This window comes from Microchirus variegatus, assembly GCF_963457635.1.
Source record: "Microchirus variegatus genome assembly, chromosome: 1".
NCBI classification, from domain to species: Eukaryota; Metazoa; Chordata; class Actinopteri; order Pleuronectiformes; family Soleidae; genus Microchirus; species Microchirus variegatus.
This window is the reverse complement of record NC_139802.1, coordinates 24,701,530-24,719,070: the sequence shown is the minus strand read 5'-3', so window position 1 is coordinate 24,719,070 and position 17,541 is coordinate 24,701,530. Positions and strand designations below refer to the sequence as shown.

General features: G+C 39.1%; 1 protein-coding gene across 1 annotated transcript in view; it reads right to left on the bottom strand.

The window, feature by feature from the left end:
* The window catches only part of arhgef1 (Rho guanine nucleotide exchange factor (GEF) 1), a 106,569-nt gene that overhangs the window by 32,164 nt on the left and 56,864 nt on the right, over positions 1–17,541 (bottom strand). Inside the window, exons 5-13 of the mRNA XM_083898152.1 lie at positions 13,607–13,649; positions 13,410–13,515; positions 12,484–12,624; positions 6,025–6,054; positions 4,054–4,165; positions 3,890–3,965; positions 3,734–3,763; positions 3,092–3,292; positions 1,445–1,586 (exon numbers count right to left, since the gene is read on the bottom strand). Coding sequence (XP_083754278.1) covers positions 1,445–1,586; positions 3,092–3,292; positions 3,734–3,763; positions 3,890–3,965; positions 4,054–4,165; positions 6,025–6,054; positions 12,484–12,624; positions 13,410–13,515; positions 13,607–13,649 — 881 coding nt within the window. The remainder of the gene's footprint in view (positions 1–1,444; positions 1,587–3,091; positions 3,293–3,733; positions 3,764–3,889; positions 3,966–4,053; positions 4,166–6,024; positions 6,055–12,483; positions 12,625–13,409; positions 13,516–13,606; positions 13,650–17,541) is intronic.

The window sequence follows — 17,541 nt, the reverse complement described above, 5'->3', positions numbered from 1 at the left end:
AGGCAACAACAACACTGAGTGAGACAGCTGCGAACAGTTTGAAGTATGACTGACAACACAAAGAAACACCAACAGAAAGTGTCAGAAATGAATTCTACTGCTCAGAAAAAAACCCTGGTCCTTCAGCAGTTTGAAGCGATATACACTTCTTCTCCTCGACCTTCCATGTGCTGCTGTTGCATACACATCAACACTCCCTCAGTCAGGTCTAGTATTACCTGACCTAGCCCATTTTCAGATGAAGGACGCAGCAATTAAAATTACACATTGGTGCTTTAACTGAACAACGGCACTGGGCTTTCACAGTTTCAAACTGTTACACATTTATAAAAGCTTCCATGTAATGTGATAAAAAACTAAACATCTTGCCAAATTTGAATCATTAAAGAAGTTGTTAAGAGGTTTCAAATTATATAAAATTCAGCAAAACTGCCACAGGTGCCACAGACATACACAATTGCACTTCAGCTACAGACCTGCTCTCTGTCTCTCTCTTTCTTTAATCACTGGTACTGCAGCCTCACAGTAGGAGTCTGCTCCTGTTTACTTCATTTACTAATTTTTGGGAACTTTGAATAACGTAGAGCTTTTCTGTGTGTTTTTGCATGGAGGCAGGGCATTTTCAGGACAAAGACATCTGAGCTAGCTCGTGAAGAAAAGGCAGTAGAGCAGGTGCAGGTTACTCAGTGGACAGTAAACTGTTGATAAAGAGGGTTTTTATACTTTGACAGTGTTTGAGAAGGAGCTATGCTAACTTTAGACACACCTAAAAGAATGGAGAGAAACTGTTTTCAGTCTTTATTCCATAATTCTTTATGCCAGTTATTCAGTTATTTTTTCACATGTTCTCAGGCACTATTTATTTAACATGTGAAGAGCAACTCAGGATTTGTTTTACACAGTTTTAAAGACGATATCTGTTATTTTAAAAAATAAATTTGCTTACTGGCCTCATCTATAATCTGAAATTATAAATAAATGCACAAATGACTGTGTCTATATGCAACAGAAACGGACAAGGAAGCACTGTAGTAAACATAAGGAGATGCACAACAGGAAACAAATATGACAAAAGGTTCAGAATTATGTTAGGGACAGAGCACACATGCTGTTGTGAGGGAGAAAAAGAAGAAAAGGAAACAGATTTGCAGGAGACGGAAGGAAAAAGGGTTGGAAGGGAAGACTGGGTCCAAGTTCACCTGGTGAAAATCCTTCTCAGAACTGCAGAACTGAGCAACGGGTAGCATGACAAAAGCTTGCACACGGCAGCGACACACTGCTGGAGGAGTTTGCCAGCTTCCCCCTTTTATCCCCTGGCTGTTGCCTCTGTACTGTGTTTCCCCTGAACACTGCCCATACAGTGTCACTATAAACAGATTATAATCTCTAATCTTGAAAGTGCTCAAGAAGCTGTTCTGTGCATTTCCGTCTCCATCCTCCTCACCTGTCTTTTTCCAAATTCTCCTCCGTAGGGGTGTCAATGGGAGAAACAGGCTCCCCAATGTTCAGCACCCCCCCCAGCCCCACAGGTGACACATCACCTCCATCAGAGAAGGTCGGAGGCTCTAAGCAGTTGCTCAAGAGGCCTGGAGGATTAAAAAAAAGTAGGAAAGAAAACAAATAAGCCATTTAAAGTGCAATTATTTGGTGCTTTCATCCAGTAAATGAGCAATTATTCAGTAAATTCTTTAAAAAACGCTGTTAAATAATGTTTGCTGGAGAATAAATAATATGTATCATTTTACACAAGGAAACATATAGCTGGTAATTCACAAATAAGTGCTGAAAGGCAGCTATTATCCCTGTCTCCGAACATTTACAGTTACTTTTCATTTACTTGAAAAGACGAGCAGGATCTATTGTTGAAGATGACAACAGTGATTATTGTTTTATCTGCACTTATGAACTCCCAAAAAGCATCAACATGTCAGATTGTACACTGAATTCCAGTTACACAGGAAATACACAGTTTGAACAGGTGACAATTATATCATCAGTTTTTAAAAAGCAATAGTTGAGTTTATTGGGGTTTAGTGTGAGGTACTGACTGCCCCTTGCACAGACATCCATCTTAAGACACTGATACTTACCCTCACTGAAAGCATGGCTGCCAGCCAGATCACAAGGGAAAAACTAATTTTACTGGAAACTGAAATTTGCAAACTAAAAACTCTCGCACACCAAAGCCCATGGAGAATATCTGTGCTTTTTGCTCACAGGGACACAGGAGGTGGTTGCATCACCACTACAAAAAAAGTACTTACTCAATGTGGGCGGAGTCATCACTGCAGGACTGCTTGAAACTGTGGTGTTTTTTTTGTGTGTTTTACACGCACACACAAACAAGTGACTTGTAAAGCAGTTGTTTTCAATGTAACTGTATCATTAGAATCGGTTAATTAAAAACATTTGTTCAGTACTTCCTCCATGACCGGAGCACAGATTCTGTCTGTGGACTGAAATACAGCAGCAGTGTGATGCCGCTTGCCGTTCGCAGACCAGACTCCTGTTATATATTGATATTTTAGACATTTCCCTGGTAGTTGTTGGAGATTAACCCACATTTTTAGGATTGTCAAGTCTTTTTAACTGATCTACATTTCGGCACTGTTCGGTTTGATTTTTGTGTCGGACATCTCTTCCTGTGACGGCACTCGTTGAACCACGCCAGAGCGGGTACTAAAAAAAGTACCTGGTACCAGGTACCATGCTCGTGGAAATGCAACTTAACCGTGCCGTGCAGAGGTGAGGTGAGTACAGCCGGTGGAAACACGCCATAACTGTCCATGTCCAAGCTGGTTTTACAAAGCAGGGGCCATGCTTAGCAGTCAGCACTGACTATGTGTCAGTATGTCATAGAATCACACAATAACTTAACTGTTGCTTAAATGTTGACCAATTTTTATTTGTATGTCAGCTCTAAGCAGAGCAATGGAGGCCATTTTGGAATTGAACTTAGGCTCTTCTTTAAAGACTCAGACTCAAGACTTGACTCAACAGTTAACAGTGAACATACAGTACTCATACTACTGCAGTGGCACACTCCATACTTAGTATCTCCATACATACTATTCAGCCAAGTCAAGCTTACCATCAGGGATAGTAGACTCTGGGCTGATGGTGGTGCTGATGTTGTTGCCGGATGTGTCACTTATTTCTACCCCAGGTACAGAGACGGAGCTTCCACTGGAATGAGACTTCCTGCTGGGTAGTGACAGTACTGCAGTATCGGTCAGGGAGCCTCTGCCTGGAGTTAGACCTTTACGCTCCAGACTGACTTTATCCTTCTCCACTGAAGAAGGGAAAAAAAAAACACAGTTTGTATAAAATGGCAGATCTGCAGGCAACAGAGATGCACAGAATTAAAAGCACTTCAGTCAGTGAAAAAAGGGGACAGAGATTTTGTGAGACAAACAGATGAGTATGATGTAATCGGAGCCTGTGCATGTAAATGAGAGGGTTAGTCTGGTACGAGAGAACATCCACAACCCTGTACACAAATTGTCCGTGCAATTTTGCAAGGTTTCCTGGTGATTCCAATCTACAGTTTGTAGTAAAACTGATTCTTCAAACAATCACCCTGAAGCATAGAATCAACTAAAACATGCCCCGCCCACATCCCTATCCCAGTTGGATTTGGAACATGCAGACATGCTTAGGGGTTTGATTAGTAAGGATGTGACAACTCTACAGATAACGAGAAGGAGGGGTGGGAACCCTGGACGACGAGTACCTTCAGCCTCCATTTTAGGTTTGACCTCAGCTGTAACAGGAAAGAAGTGCAGAACAAAATGTTCTCATATCCATTCATGGATATCAATGTGTAAATACATTACATTTACTTTTATTTTAAATGTGAATATTATAAGAAACTAAAGGGAATACATACTGTTGCCTGCAATCCAGCTGGGGATGCTTGGAAACACCCCTCTGGGCTTGCCCTTGGTAGATTCATCCTTCTTATTCTGGAAAAAACACAGATAGGGAGTGAGAAAGACAGTCTAAAAATTGTTAATGGCTGTTAATATACATCTGATTGACTTTTCTGTTTACCTTTACCAGCTGCCTCCTGAAGAAGCCTCCTCTGGACTTCTTACTGTCCACTGCCCTGGTTTTGACCCCAAGGTGCTTCATGTAGTAGACAACAGATGAAAATATGGATTGGCTAAAGTAGAAATTGAAGGAATTTGTTAATCAACAATATGTGATACTGTTTGTTGTGAAAATGTTTATTTTTTTCTGTATGGTACTACAAATAAAAATACAATTAGCTTAGAAATTCATAGCAATGTCTGAGCAAAAATTATGTTTTTTGGTACCAATGGTAACACTGACACTGGTACAAATGAATGGAGCAAATAAGGGAGGATGAAGGGGTAATTGCAGGGAGTGGGAGAGGGAGGTGGAGCACTAAAAGGCCTGCTCCCAAAGTCCACACTCTCTGTCAATCAAGGCTTGGATCTATTCCACTGTTATGTTTGTTGAGCAACCATTTTTTTTGTGTGTTAGGAAAGTTCTGGCTTTTTGAAGTTTGTAAACTGCGAATTCCCCCAAACCAAACTCCATCAAGAAAATCTGTGTTTTTAGCTTGTGAGAAAATGGGAACTGCTGGTCTACTGCTGCCTTGTTTAGTAAGGTTATGACACTTAGAGAAATCTGAATGAATGTTTTCCATATACACAATAACTGATTTGAAATAAATGATGGAGGCAGCAGTGGCTCAACAAATCCTGTGTGCTGTGATGTAGAATCTTAGATTTTTTCTATGGACTTTGGTGTGGGAGAGTGAGCGGTTTGCAAATGAACACAAACTTTGGGTTTCACTTAAAGGTCCCTTATTATACCCTATTTCTCCAAGTTAAACTAGTTCCCTGGTGTCCTAATGAACATGTCTGTGACATGCTTTGGTCAAAATACCATAAGAATGAAGCACCACAGCAGTTCAATCACTCTGCTAAAACAGCCCTGTTCAGAACGCGCTGTTTAGTAGTATCTCTTTAACATCAGCCACAGAGGCTACTGAGAGCTAACATCAGTTAGCATTTAGAAAAGTGATCATTTGCAGCCTCTAGCAGGCACATTGCTGTCATATATAACATGTATCCACTGGACAGATAAATCCTCTGTGCTGCACTGTGGAGCCAAGAATAGAACTTTTCGCGGACTTCCGGTTTTTGTATACCATTGCCCTCGTCAGCACTCTTGCACATTTTACGGATAAAGCGGAGCTCTGCGAGACAACAATTCCAGGAATTTAGCGCATTGTGACGTCCCAATGAGCAAGGAAGTCAACACTGCATGTTTTATCTCCTGTACTTGAGTGAGGAGGAGGAGGACCACAAAAACATGAGTGAGTCATCTTTTTTCACACTTTGGCGACTGGTAGGGCCTCCAGAGTCCCAAATATAAGTATTAAAATTATTTAAAAGTTGATTTTGCATAATATGGGACCTTTAAAAATAAGGCTGACAAATGGCAAGTACAATTGACAAGCATATACTGGCTATTATTGGCTTTTCCCTTGTATGGCAGCTGGCAGCCATGTTTCCAGTGAGGGCAAGTGGCGCATTTGACTCTGTGCCATTATCTCATACAACCCCACAAAAAAGCCTGAAACATTTAATTCACATGCTTTAGTGCTGTCAATATGACACAATATGTAGCATGGGAGCTTTAATGTTCTGAAATGCACACCATCCATAGGGATGCATGAAAGTGTCTAATTCATTGTGCATGAAAGTGTATAACTCATTATGCAAAACATCACACACACATACACATTTAAAAAATGCAAACTTGATTACTTTGAAAGATAGTGTGTTTGCTGTGTTAACATTCAAGAAAAAGGTACAAAGCTAATCACCTGAAAGAAATGCTGTCATTTGTACATGAATGATGTGGTTTGACCACACCAACATTAAAAAAATCATGTCCAGATCAAATAAGCTCACACGCACAAATAACCTCTCCCCAAACAACCTTAGTCAAGTAAAAATGAAAGTAAATCAAAAATACTCAACTCACCATTTCTCCTCATCTGAGACGATTGTTGGCCTGAAAGAGAAGAGACGGATGTTGGTGATGTCACTCCAACAGTTAGTTAGTTAGTTTGTTTTTTAAAGGCAGTTTAACTCTTGCAGCATCAAGCTCACCTCTTCTTCTTAAGTAGCATTTTTTCTCTCTCTTGTTCGACTGATTACTGACTGTGTTTTGGGCCGGTGGAACCTGAAGTGGCTGAGCTTTTGCTGATCCAACTCAAAGCTAATTGTTGTGTTACTGTGTTCAGAGCAGATGCTATGGAACATATTCTAAAAAGAAAATTGCAAAAGAAAAGCCAAAAAAAAAAGATCAAAACAGTAGGAGATGCATTTAGAGCTGCAACTCTGTCTGCTTTAAAAGTTTAAAAATCTACTTTGTAGTCTTGAATATTTGCAAAAGAATGCTGGCTGTAGACAGAGAAATGCTCTCTGGTTTTGTCTCTCTTTGCAAACAGAATACAAACGGAAAAGTGCTCCAACGTGGCGGATATGTCTATTTAACCCTGTAAGACCCAAATTAAGAAAAACCTAAAAAAAAAATTATTTGACCATTCAGATGTTGTTGTAGGAGGCCTTAGATGCAGAAATCAAAGAGTTTTTGGAAAAAAAATGTTTATGTACGTTTTTAGAGAAACGTTGTAATTTTACAACGTTGGGCTTTGGTGGTAGCAGAATTTCTGTCTTTTTGCTCACTTTGTCTGAACAACAATTCACAACAACTAAGTTCATTTGCAAGTTTGACTGCTTACTTAGCTCCATAAATGTAAATAACATTTAAAAATAATCACACATTAGTCATATTTTTATGAAATCATTTATTAAAAATAAATACATAAATAAATAAACAGGATAAAACTCTATCTTTTTCTAGCAACTTCTTCATTCCTTTTTTCTTTTCATGACAAACTTTCATTGTTAGTGAAAGACCTAAAAACAGTTCTTGTCCTCTGAAAAGTAAAGGCACTTGCTGCATTGTGTGTTGGTGAATCCTTTATTGCAGCATCCTCTCCCTGTCTTCATGTCTTTACGTACATCCAATAACAGGTGTGCACATCTCTTGGATGGTCTCTTCTGAGCATTCAGAGGCTTCATGATGTCACTGTCTGTGTTGCTGGACTCTCTTTGGCTTAAGATCATATCCAGACCAGAAAAATCTGTGTTGGGACTGAGGAAATATTTCTTCGGCCAGTGACACCTGTCACGGTGCATGGTGTGTTTGTTTGTTTTTGGCTCGATGTCCACGTAATTATCAGCTGGACAGTCCATGGGCGGTTGGTTCACTTTGTCCACTTGTTGACAGACATCTTCATCTGAGTCTTCATCACTCTCATCAGTGTCATTGAGTTCCATCTCAACTTCACTCTCTCCAGTTTGGATGATATCAATCACATCCTGCACACTGTATCGCGGCTCTTGCTGGTGGCTTTCTGGAAAAAAAAGCAATGAATTAACATGTATAAATATGCTTAGTATGTTGTAGTACATAATCTGAAGGAATAGATAGGGTGGTGGACCAAGTCCTCTGGGTAGAAATGCTTTCAAGGCAGACAATACTGTCTGCTGATTGTAAATTGCTTTGGACTAAAGCATCTGCTAAATGCCCTAAATGTAAATGTAAATGTAATTGTCTGAGCCTATGGTCTCTACTTATCATACTAAAAGAAAAACATGCAAACCCCCACTTACATCCACACCCCACATTCAGGAACATTTACACCTTTCCCAGAACTGAATTGTCTGTTGATATCCTCTTTGTGGACAAAGACATGGGATTTTAGCTCAGTCTGATCAAATTAACTATGTATTTTTTTAGACATAAAACTTTAAAAACAGTCAAATTTGACCAGAACACAACACAAGGGTATAATGTATGTAATGTATACTGTTCATGTATGAAGAAAATCCTCTGTTTCAGGCAGTGGTGTTGTGGAGGGAATATCACCTGTCTGTGCCCATTGAAACAAGCCTGCTATTTTTGCTACCACCAAGACCCAGTGTTGTAAAATTACAACAAATATGTAACAAGCTCTAAATGAAATTTGATGCATCTATTTCACAATAACTAAATATGTACATGTTCTACACATTATAATAACATCCAAAAAAAATATAAAAGACATTTGACTTACTTTAATCTGATGAATCCAGTCCAATGAAACTAAGAGATTTTGTTCGGAGGAAATCTTCAAAAGTTGTATGCGTTCATGGCCATAAAGTGGGACTTATAAACAAATGTAACATCCACTAACATTGTTAGACTGAACAATAAGACCCAATGACTATGTACATGTGGTAAAAAACCAGATAAAATATAACAGATAGTTTTTAGGGATGGCTAAAGTTAACGTTGTAAATTTACAACCGTGGGTCTTACAGGGTTAAGCATGTTTTTGTCTGATGCAACATGCAGGCAAGACTGTAAGAAATCGTATACTTTGTTATGGACATGAAGGGTGGGAGGGGTTTCCCCAGGAATTTCGCAGCATAATCCAATCAGATAGTGTGGTGGCCTTGTTCTCACAAACAGATGGACCAATGAGAAACAGATGGTAGGGGTGGTCACTGTGTTTTGGTCTACTGAGGGGGTGATTTAGGGTGACTGCAAGACGGTGGGGGTGAATGTAATAGTGAAAGGGAAAGAGAGCGATGATTGTTAGTGAGGATGAATGAATTACTTGTGTGATGGAGATAGAGACTCACTTGTGTGATGGTCACAAAGAGAGTCTAAAATGGAATTATAGTCTTTAATATAGTCATTTTTTGGTGTCTTCTCCAGTGTTCATATCCAGTGTTGCTAGGGAAAAAACACACCTCCTTTCATTTCTGTTTAATTTGTTCTCTCTTCTGACAAGATGAAGCTAGACAGTCTTCTGCCCTCTGCTCGGCCTCATCTCCCCTTCTCTGTCTGACTTACTTCTTGTGGAGTATAACACGATGCAGTTGGCCACAGGGGTCAAGGTTAACTTTCTCCTGGATCTCTTGCTTTACTCACTCGGCCTCAATAACCCTCTGGCCCGGTCTCTTTTCCACCAACCTCCACCCCTTCCCTTTGGTTGGCAAAATGCCAGTGGAGAGCCTTCCTGCCAGCGTGGTACTACTGACTCCATCTTTTCCTCTTGGCCTCTTTATTTCTTCCGTACTCTTCCAGTCCAGTGAGCTTCATTCTCTCCATCTCCTGCTGTGTTTTTGTCTCCACATCCTGAATTATAATTATTAAGTTTGTGTGCCAGGCTGATGTGGATGATACAGCTTTGTAAAAAAAAAAAAAACGGGTGCCAACTTCAGAGAGAACAGAACTGTTTTTACTATTTTAACAGACCAGGCATGATCTATTTTAATAAGACAGTGTTGCAGATATAAGAGAGAGGACCATTTTGCTTTTTTTTAGAAGAGAAGAAAACACAAACATCCCATGGTCCTCTTCATCTCTGAACAGATTAAATCTGTTCAGAATGAAGAGGAGAGCAAAATGGAGAGCAAAATAGGCATCAAAATAGCATACGCTATGGGCTTTTTTAATTAAATATCTCCAATTTTAGCTGTTGAGAATTAGCTAAAAGCATCTTGTGAAAGAAATTTGGTTGTAGGCGTCATCTCTCAAGTGCAACCCCATTTTTGATTCTCATGTTTCTAGTTGGGCTGTAAATGCTGGATGAAAAATAAAAAGTCTTATATCTGCAACCTACACCTGACACCTGAGGGGGTCAGAGATTGAGCTCCTCTTGTTCCACAGTTTAAGGCTATTTTTCTGGTTGAAAGGACATGCCTTTTCAAAATTAAAATCCTTGTAAGTAAATTCAGATTTGTATCCACACACATTATATATTTGAGAAAATTACTGCTGAACATGTGCAAAAAGGTTGAAAAGGAAGAACATTTACACTTTTGTGTAGCATGTTTAACCACTTCTTCCCTGACCCTCTTTTTGGAGTCCCTGCTCGAAAATGACATGCCCAAACTAAATAGAGTAAATCTCTGCAGTTACAAGCTCTATGTGAATTATCTTGGTATCAAAATACAGATAACACTTGTGAGATTCCACCAGAGGTGTAAGTTTCACTGTAGATGCCACTGTGTCAGAGTAAATGTACATGGAACACAGCATAACTGAAGGATTTTTTCCTCTCGCCTAAAAAAAGATTGCATTTTAAAACAAATGTCACATTTGAAATATGCAGTAGGAGCGTAAAAAACACATGGAGGTCATGTAACAACATGAGCTGTGCAAAGTCTGGTGCTGTTGAAACGAAGCAGAGTGAAATTACAGAGGTTTTTAGTAAAGAGATGTCCGGGGCGTTCTCTCTTTTGGCACAGTTTGGCACCAACTCTGTGACTCTGCAGCGTCTTCAGTTACGCAGTGCCATAGCTCTGGCTTACCTTGGTCAATTAGGGTTATTGACAGCTCATTTTAAACCTCTAAACCGGTAGAATCAGACCCCGGTCTCCAAATGCATGTGAATCACTTCATTAGTGAGTCAAAAGGACATAAATGCATATGATGCATTCGTGCGGACATTCGCCCTTCTCTAATCAGAACGATCTAATGTCGCTCTGTAATGATCAATTAGACTGGAATAGTCCCCAAAGCATGCTGGAAAGTGTAGTTCTTCATTAGAAGTGGTTTTGTTCTGGTGGAAATAACTTGTTTTGGTAAACAGCAAAGGTAAGACAACATTTCTGCTTGGATTTTTTGAAAGTCAGTTGTTGTTTTGCTCTTATTTTGGGGCTGGATCCGTGAATCTCTGTCGTAGAGTGATAAAAATGGTACCGCTGGAATCTGTAGATTCTCCGTTGTCCAGTCGACACATGTTTTTTGTTTTCATAATCACGCTGACGCTCCAGTGCCGCTTTTCAATGTGTGCGCTGTGACGGTTTTTTGTGTGCCCTCTCCACCCAAATAAAATTAATCTGAAGCCGCAAAACCCATTTGACCCATGAAATTAAGATTATCATATGTATATACATATCATTTTTTTTTTTACAGCTATACAATAATGATGATTATTTGTTGTATTAAGAACTACAAAAATAAAACTGCTGGCATGTCATTGCTGTTTATAGCCAACATTGTTATAAAGTGGAGGGAGAAAAAAACTACTGGAATAAAACACAGAATTCCATTGTTTGTGGAAATGAATGAAATTAAAAGCAACTCACTTAGGAATAGATAATGCAATATTTGGAGTACAGTACAGACAGGACATTGGATGTGATGCACAAAATATTAAAACAATTTTATCACCTTGATTTCTAAATAAGAGGCGTTCACTTTGAATGAAAATAATGAATATGAAATAAAAACATTTTTTCAAAGGAGCCACAACAGAAGGGTTGAAGAGCCACATATGGCTCTAGAGCCGCACGTTGCAGACCCCTGACCCACAGTGGTATGCAAAAGTTTGGGCACCCCTGTAAATGTTCATGATTGTCCTTTATAAATCATTGGTTGTTTGGATAAGAAATTTCAGTTAAATATATCATATAGGAGACAAACACAGTGATATTGGAGAAGTGAAATAAAGTTTATATGATTTACAGAAAGTCTGCGATATCAGCAGATTCTGGAGAACAATGTCTAGGAATCAGTGACAAAGCTGAAGTTGAAGTGAAGGGTCTGGATCTTTCAACAAGACAGCCCTTAACACTGCTCAAAATCTACTAAGGCATTCATGCAGAGGAACAAATACAACGTTCTGGAATGACCATCTCCTGAATATTATTGAACATTTGTGGCGTGATCTAAAGCGGGCTGTCCATGCTCGGAAACCATCAAACCTGACTGAACTGGAGATGTTTTGTAAAGAAGAATGGTCCAAAATACCTTCCGCCAGAATCCAGAAGCTATAGGAAGCGATTAGAGGCTGTTATTTCTGCAAAAGGAGGATGCACAACATTTTTCTTTTGTGGTGCCTAAACTTATGCACATGCCAAATTTTTCTCCAATATGATATATTTAACTAAAATGTCTTATTCAAATGACCAATGATTTATAAAGGAAAATCATGGGAGTCCAAACTTTTGCATACCACTGTATACTGAGTATCATATCTTCTCATCCCTTACCATTTGCATATGGTGTGAACAACTTAACAAGGACTTTAACGAACGTCTTGACACTATATATTTGTGTAAAAGCTGTTTAAATTGTACCTAATAAATGTTTGAGAGTTATAATATATAGTGATAAAAACAAGCATCAGTTGCTATGGATACAAATTGGTTACAGGAAAAAAATATCCAAACTAAAGTAATTTAAACTATTGAATAGATAATATGGATTAGCATATGCAACAGGATTTCTGACCATCTGACCACAAAGAACCTGATTTGCGTTTAATGTCCTGATTAATGTTCATCAGTCACCTAACCCTGTCTATTAATTAAATCAATTCATAACATCCAGGATTAAAACCAAGTCTTCCAAGTAGACACATAAGCAACTCACTGTGTCTCTGACATCTTGTCCAGCAGGTTCTCAGCCACAGACTTTTCCTTCATCTCCATCGGGATGCGGTCGGTGGGATAGTGGCTCTCCACGTCGATGAGCTCAGCTTCATTGGGGGTCATACCCATCATCCTCTTCTGCCTGTGCAAGACAAAGCAGGAAGAGGCAGCAGCTGATTACGTTTTCAAAAAAACGTGAGCAGAAACACTGGAGATGGCAAGTCTTGCTTTTCTCTGCATGATGCTCACATTAGCAAATATGTGTTTTCTTTCAAAAAAAACCAAAACAAAACACAGTTCTCAGTCTGATGTCAGTCTGATTAACATAGGGCTATTTAAAAAAAGACAGTGAGCTCTCACAGTGATGATGATGGAAAATCCTGCAGTTTTTTTAAGGCAGTCTGGATGGAAATCACACTTATAACACACAATAAAAAAGCAGAGTCTTTTATAATGTGTGTCAAATACGAAAATGAAAAATGTAGCTCTCTCTAGGATAAATTCCTCCTTCTTAAAGTGAGGACAAAAGAGAAAAAAAATATTTTAGTCACATACAAAAGTATCCCAAATAACACTTTATAATATACAAAACTTAATTAACTTTAGTCAATGTTGCAATAATTGTTAGGTCATGTTTTTAATAAACATTTAATGTTATTTAGGTTAATTAAGATATTAATTCAAGGATCTATGAAGCTACTGGTGATCAATCCTCTGCGTGTCTTAGGACAGCAGATCTGGAAATGTTTGGTCTTCAACTTTAACAATCTTTAATCGATTAATCCTTGCAGCCCTATTTCCAACACAAAATGCTGTCATCACTGCTCAAGACACTTGATTCGTGGATGTCCAAAATAAATATTTAGGTGTTAATACTAGACCAGCTGAGTCCAGGATGGGGAGTAAGGGGTGTGTGTGGGGGGTCACCTGAAGTCTTCCAGCTGCTTGGCCACTTCAGCAGCCTGTAGACTCTGAACCTCCTGAGCGTAACGCCTCTGTGTGTCTTCGGACAGCAGATCTGGACGTGTTCGGTCTTTAACGTAGCACACAAGGACACAGAGAAAGGGGCTGAGTTGTACATATAAGGTAAAGGATGTGTAAGTTACCACAGGAAATTAACTTACCCAAATCATAGGCTATATGAGCTGGCACAGCCACTCTGAGAATCTGTAATGTGGAGCAAAAGACACAATAAGTAAGGGAAGCAGAAATAAGAAAAGTCAATACATTTGACAATATATAGGGCTGTTCATTTAAGATTTCCCACTACTGGTTATTGTAGTTGGCTGAAATTGCATGTGCATGCAGGTGTGACAATAGAGCTCATTTGAATGCAGAGTGGTCTTCTGGTTCATCTTATTGCACGCGAGACATTCAATGAGATGAAATAGACTTATGGGGAAGTCCCATCATATATCGAGAGGCATGGCATGCTGACCAATGTGTCTGCCTCCTGCATAAAGCTATGAGAGAAGTGTGTGACCCATGGTGGTAACTATGCAAAGAAAGACCCACAACTGGGCCAAGTTTCATTCCACTCAGTTGATGGGAAATGAGTGAGGGGAAATCTTTAATGAACAACCATCATACAAAGCATTAATGGATGAATAGGATGATGCAGTAGCTTAATATCACCACAAGGGGTCGTTTGAACACCAGAAATAATATTAAATAAAAAAAACACCTCCAATAGAACAAACAAGATATTCCAAATGGGAGATACGGAGCTCTGTCAATGACATGAAAACAACCACAGGGGCCAACTGTAGTCAATCAGTTAAAAAAAAGAATAGAGGCCAAGTGAGGATGATTCCTCCTGAAGGAGTTTCCCACGATCCTGACAGGAAGTAGCGGAGTTGGACAGAGACACACAAGACAGGGAAAGAGTGAGTGAGAGAGAGAGGACAAATCCTCTGAGCTGACATACATAAGAGGGCACAAGCTCTGAGGAGGACATCACACACGCACACGCACACAGAGAAAATCTCAGAAAAACAGAAAGAATACCAATGAATGGGACATTTCATTAGACATAGGAAACAATCTACATTACAGACAAAAATGAATGATAAAAAATGTGAATTCAATCATTTTCGGTTATGTCATTACACTTATTTTTCATACTGAGGAATTGAACCAGATCTGATTCATGTCACTTTCGACTTATCTCTTTTTGGTGTAGCGGTGGGGGCAATATGGGCAAAAAAAGAATATCTCGATATTGTTGTGGATTTTGACGATAACAATAATTAGTCAATATCCTTGATTTTAATTGTTTGTGTCATTAACTGTTGCTTACAGATTATATAAGTGGACACAACGTTTCAGGAAAACAACTTTATATTTTATTTTATTTAAATTTATCAAGAAGTGTATTACAGTGTAGAAACATTAAACTCTGGGTAAACGTTCAGATGCTCTACTGCAAAGTTCAATTGTACAGCAAACAAGCAAGAGCAAATTATTAACAATTCAAAAAAAGTTGCGGGGCTAGTGTGGCCATGTTTTCTCCCTATTAGTATAACCACATGCGACGCTGAATCCTGCTCAAGGACAGCTTCTGCTGCATGAATTCAATGAATGTGTGGAGTTTAAAAGTAAGTTTCATCAGTTTTTGGGAAGTCATTTAAATATATCTCTTTTACACAACAATCACAATATTATCTTAAACCCATGGTTCTCAAACTGTGGTATGTGTACCACCACTGGTATGCAAGCTTCCTCTGGTGGCACTTATACTATAATGATATAGTATAAGTATACTATAATGATATAGTATAAGTATTCTATAATGATATAATATAAGTACAATTGGTACATTATTATACCAGTAGTATAACAATAGTATAATACTGTATATTCATAGTAACCTCGTTAAAATAAACACTAGGACAATCTCCGAGCCAAAAACAAACAGAAAAATAAAGTGTGGTTTATTAAATGGTCATTCTCTCTGCTCAAAAACATTACTTATAAATGAATTAATAAACAAACAGGATTTTAATGTACTCTGTTTAACGGAAACATGGTTTCAAGTTAATAATTACGTATCCATAAACGAACGCCCCTACCCACACCAATGTCCATACCCACAGAGGAAATGGCAGAGGTGGAGGGGTCGCAGCAATATTTAACTGTACACTTTCGCTCACCACTCCACCCACGGGTACTTATAAATCATTTGAGCACCTTACTCTAAGTCTGTTAAACCCAAACAAAATAACAGACTCCTGTTAATTATTGTATATCGCCCTCCAAACCCCTACTCTGAATTTCTAAGTGAAATCGCAGATCTGATTTAGTTCACTGTTCAGACAAAATCATCATAGTAGGTGATTTAAATATTCACGTAGATGTAGCCAATGATAGTCTTGGCTCAACTTTTAAAGTTCTGCTTGATTCAATTGGCTTCAAGCAGCAGGTTAACAAACCAACACATCGTCATAGACACACACTTGACCTTATCTTGACATATGGTATTGACATACATAACGTAGTAGTATTTAATGAGAATCCCTTGATATCGGACCACTGTCTGATCTCATTTGAAGTTATAATCACTAATGCTACTAACCCTAAACTGCAGCATTATTACAGTCGCTGTTTATCTGACAGTTCAGTCGAAAAATTCACTGAACAGCTCTTGTCTGCCCTCCAGCCATGTTTTATCATCTCTCCCACGGAACCTAATGGAATAGTGGACAACACAAATTTAACCCTGCAAACAGTTTTAAACACTGTTGCTCCTCTTAAGAGAAAGGTTATCACCCGGGACAAGTCTGCCCCATGGTACACTGCCCAAACTCGAGGATTAAGCTCAGTACGCGGAAGTTGTGATATGAGAAAGAATGTGGCATTCCACATATAAAGACAGTCACTGTCTTCTGGAGGAACAGCTTTGATAGATATAAAAAAGCTCTGAGACATGCAAGAACCTCTTAATAGAGAAAAATAAGAGCAACCCCAGGTTCCTCTTCAGCAATGTAGCCAGGCTGACAGAGAGCCACAATGCAACAAATCCATCGATCCCTCGCTCGCTGAGTAGTAATGACTTTATAACATTTTTTAAGAGATAGAATTAACCACCTCCTACCCTCCAACATCTCCAAAACACAGTTTAGTACAGCGAGCTGAGACTTAATCGCAGCTCCAGCTATACACGTACTAAATAATTTCACTCCTATAAGCCTCTCGGAGCTGACCTCACTGGTCTCCTCCTCTAAACTAACTACAGCTGGTCAGCTGGACCCTATACCAGCTAGACTCCCTAGAGAGGCTCTACCACGAGTTGGTAATATCTTACTAGATCAAAAAAATATGTCTTTACTGAGCGGCTGCATCCCAAAGGCCTTTAAAATGGCAGTAATTAAGCCATTACTTAAAAAGCTGTCTCTCGATGCTAGCACTCTGACTAACTATAGACTAGTGTTGTGTCAGTCATTTGAGTGTCTGCTGTGCTGCTGTGATTCATTCGCGCTGTCAGTACACTGACTCAGTCATGATTCACGAAGAACGAACTGACACACAGAGAACTGAACTGTGGCTGTGGACGTGAATCTCGCAAACTAACTGATCACTACTATAGACCGATCTCAAACCTCCCTTTTATTTAAAAGATTTTAGAAAAAGCTGTAGCCACCCAGTTGTGCGATCACCTGCAGAGCAATAATGTATTTGAAAAGTTCCAATCTGGGTTTAGAACCCACCATAGCACAGAGACTGCACTACTAAGCGTTAAAAAGATGATATCCTTATGGCATCTGAAAAAGGACTGGCTTCTATACTTGTCCTGCTGGATCTCAGTGCAGCATTTGACACAATAGACCATGAGATCCTGCTATATAGACTAGAACACGATGTCAGGATTAAAAGATCAGCACAAATGTGGATATTTCAATCTTTCATTCATCGCATGATGCATATACAATGATACACTGCAATCTAGTGGCGGGATGCTGTCACTTCACTGGTAACACAATCACCATACATTGTGTTACCCGGAAAAGTAGCTTATGGTCAACACACGACTTAAAGCAGCATAGACCTAGCGGGCCACATA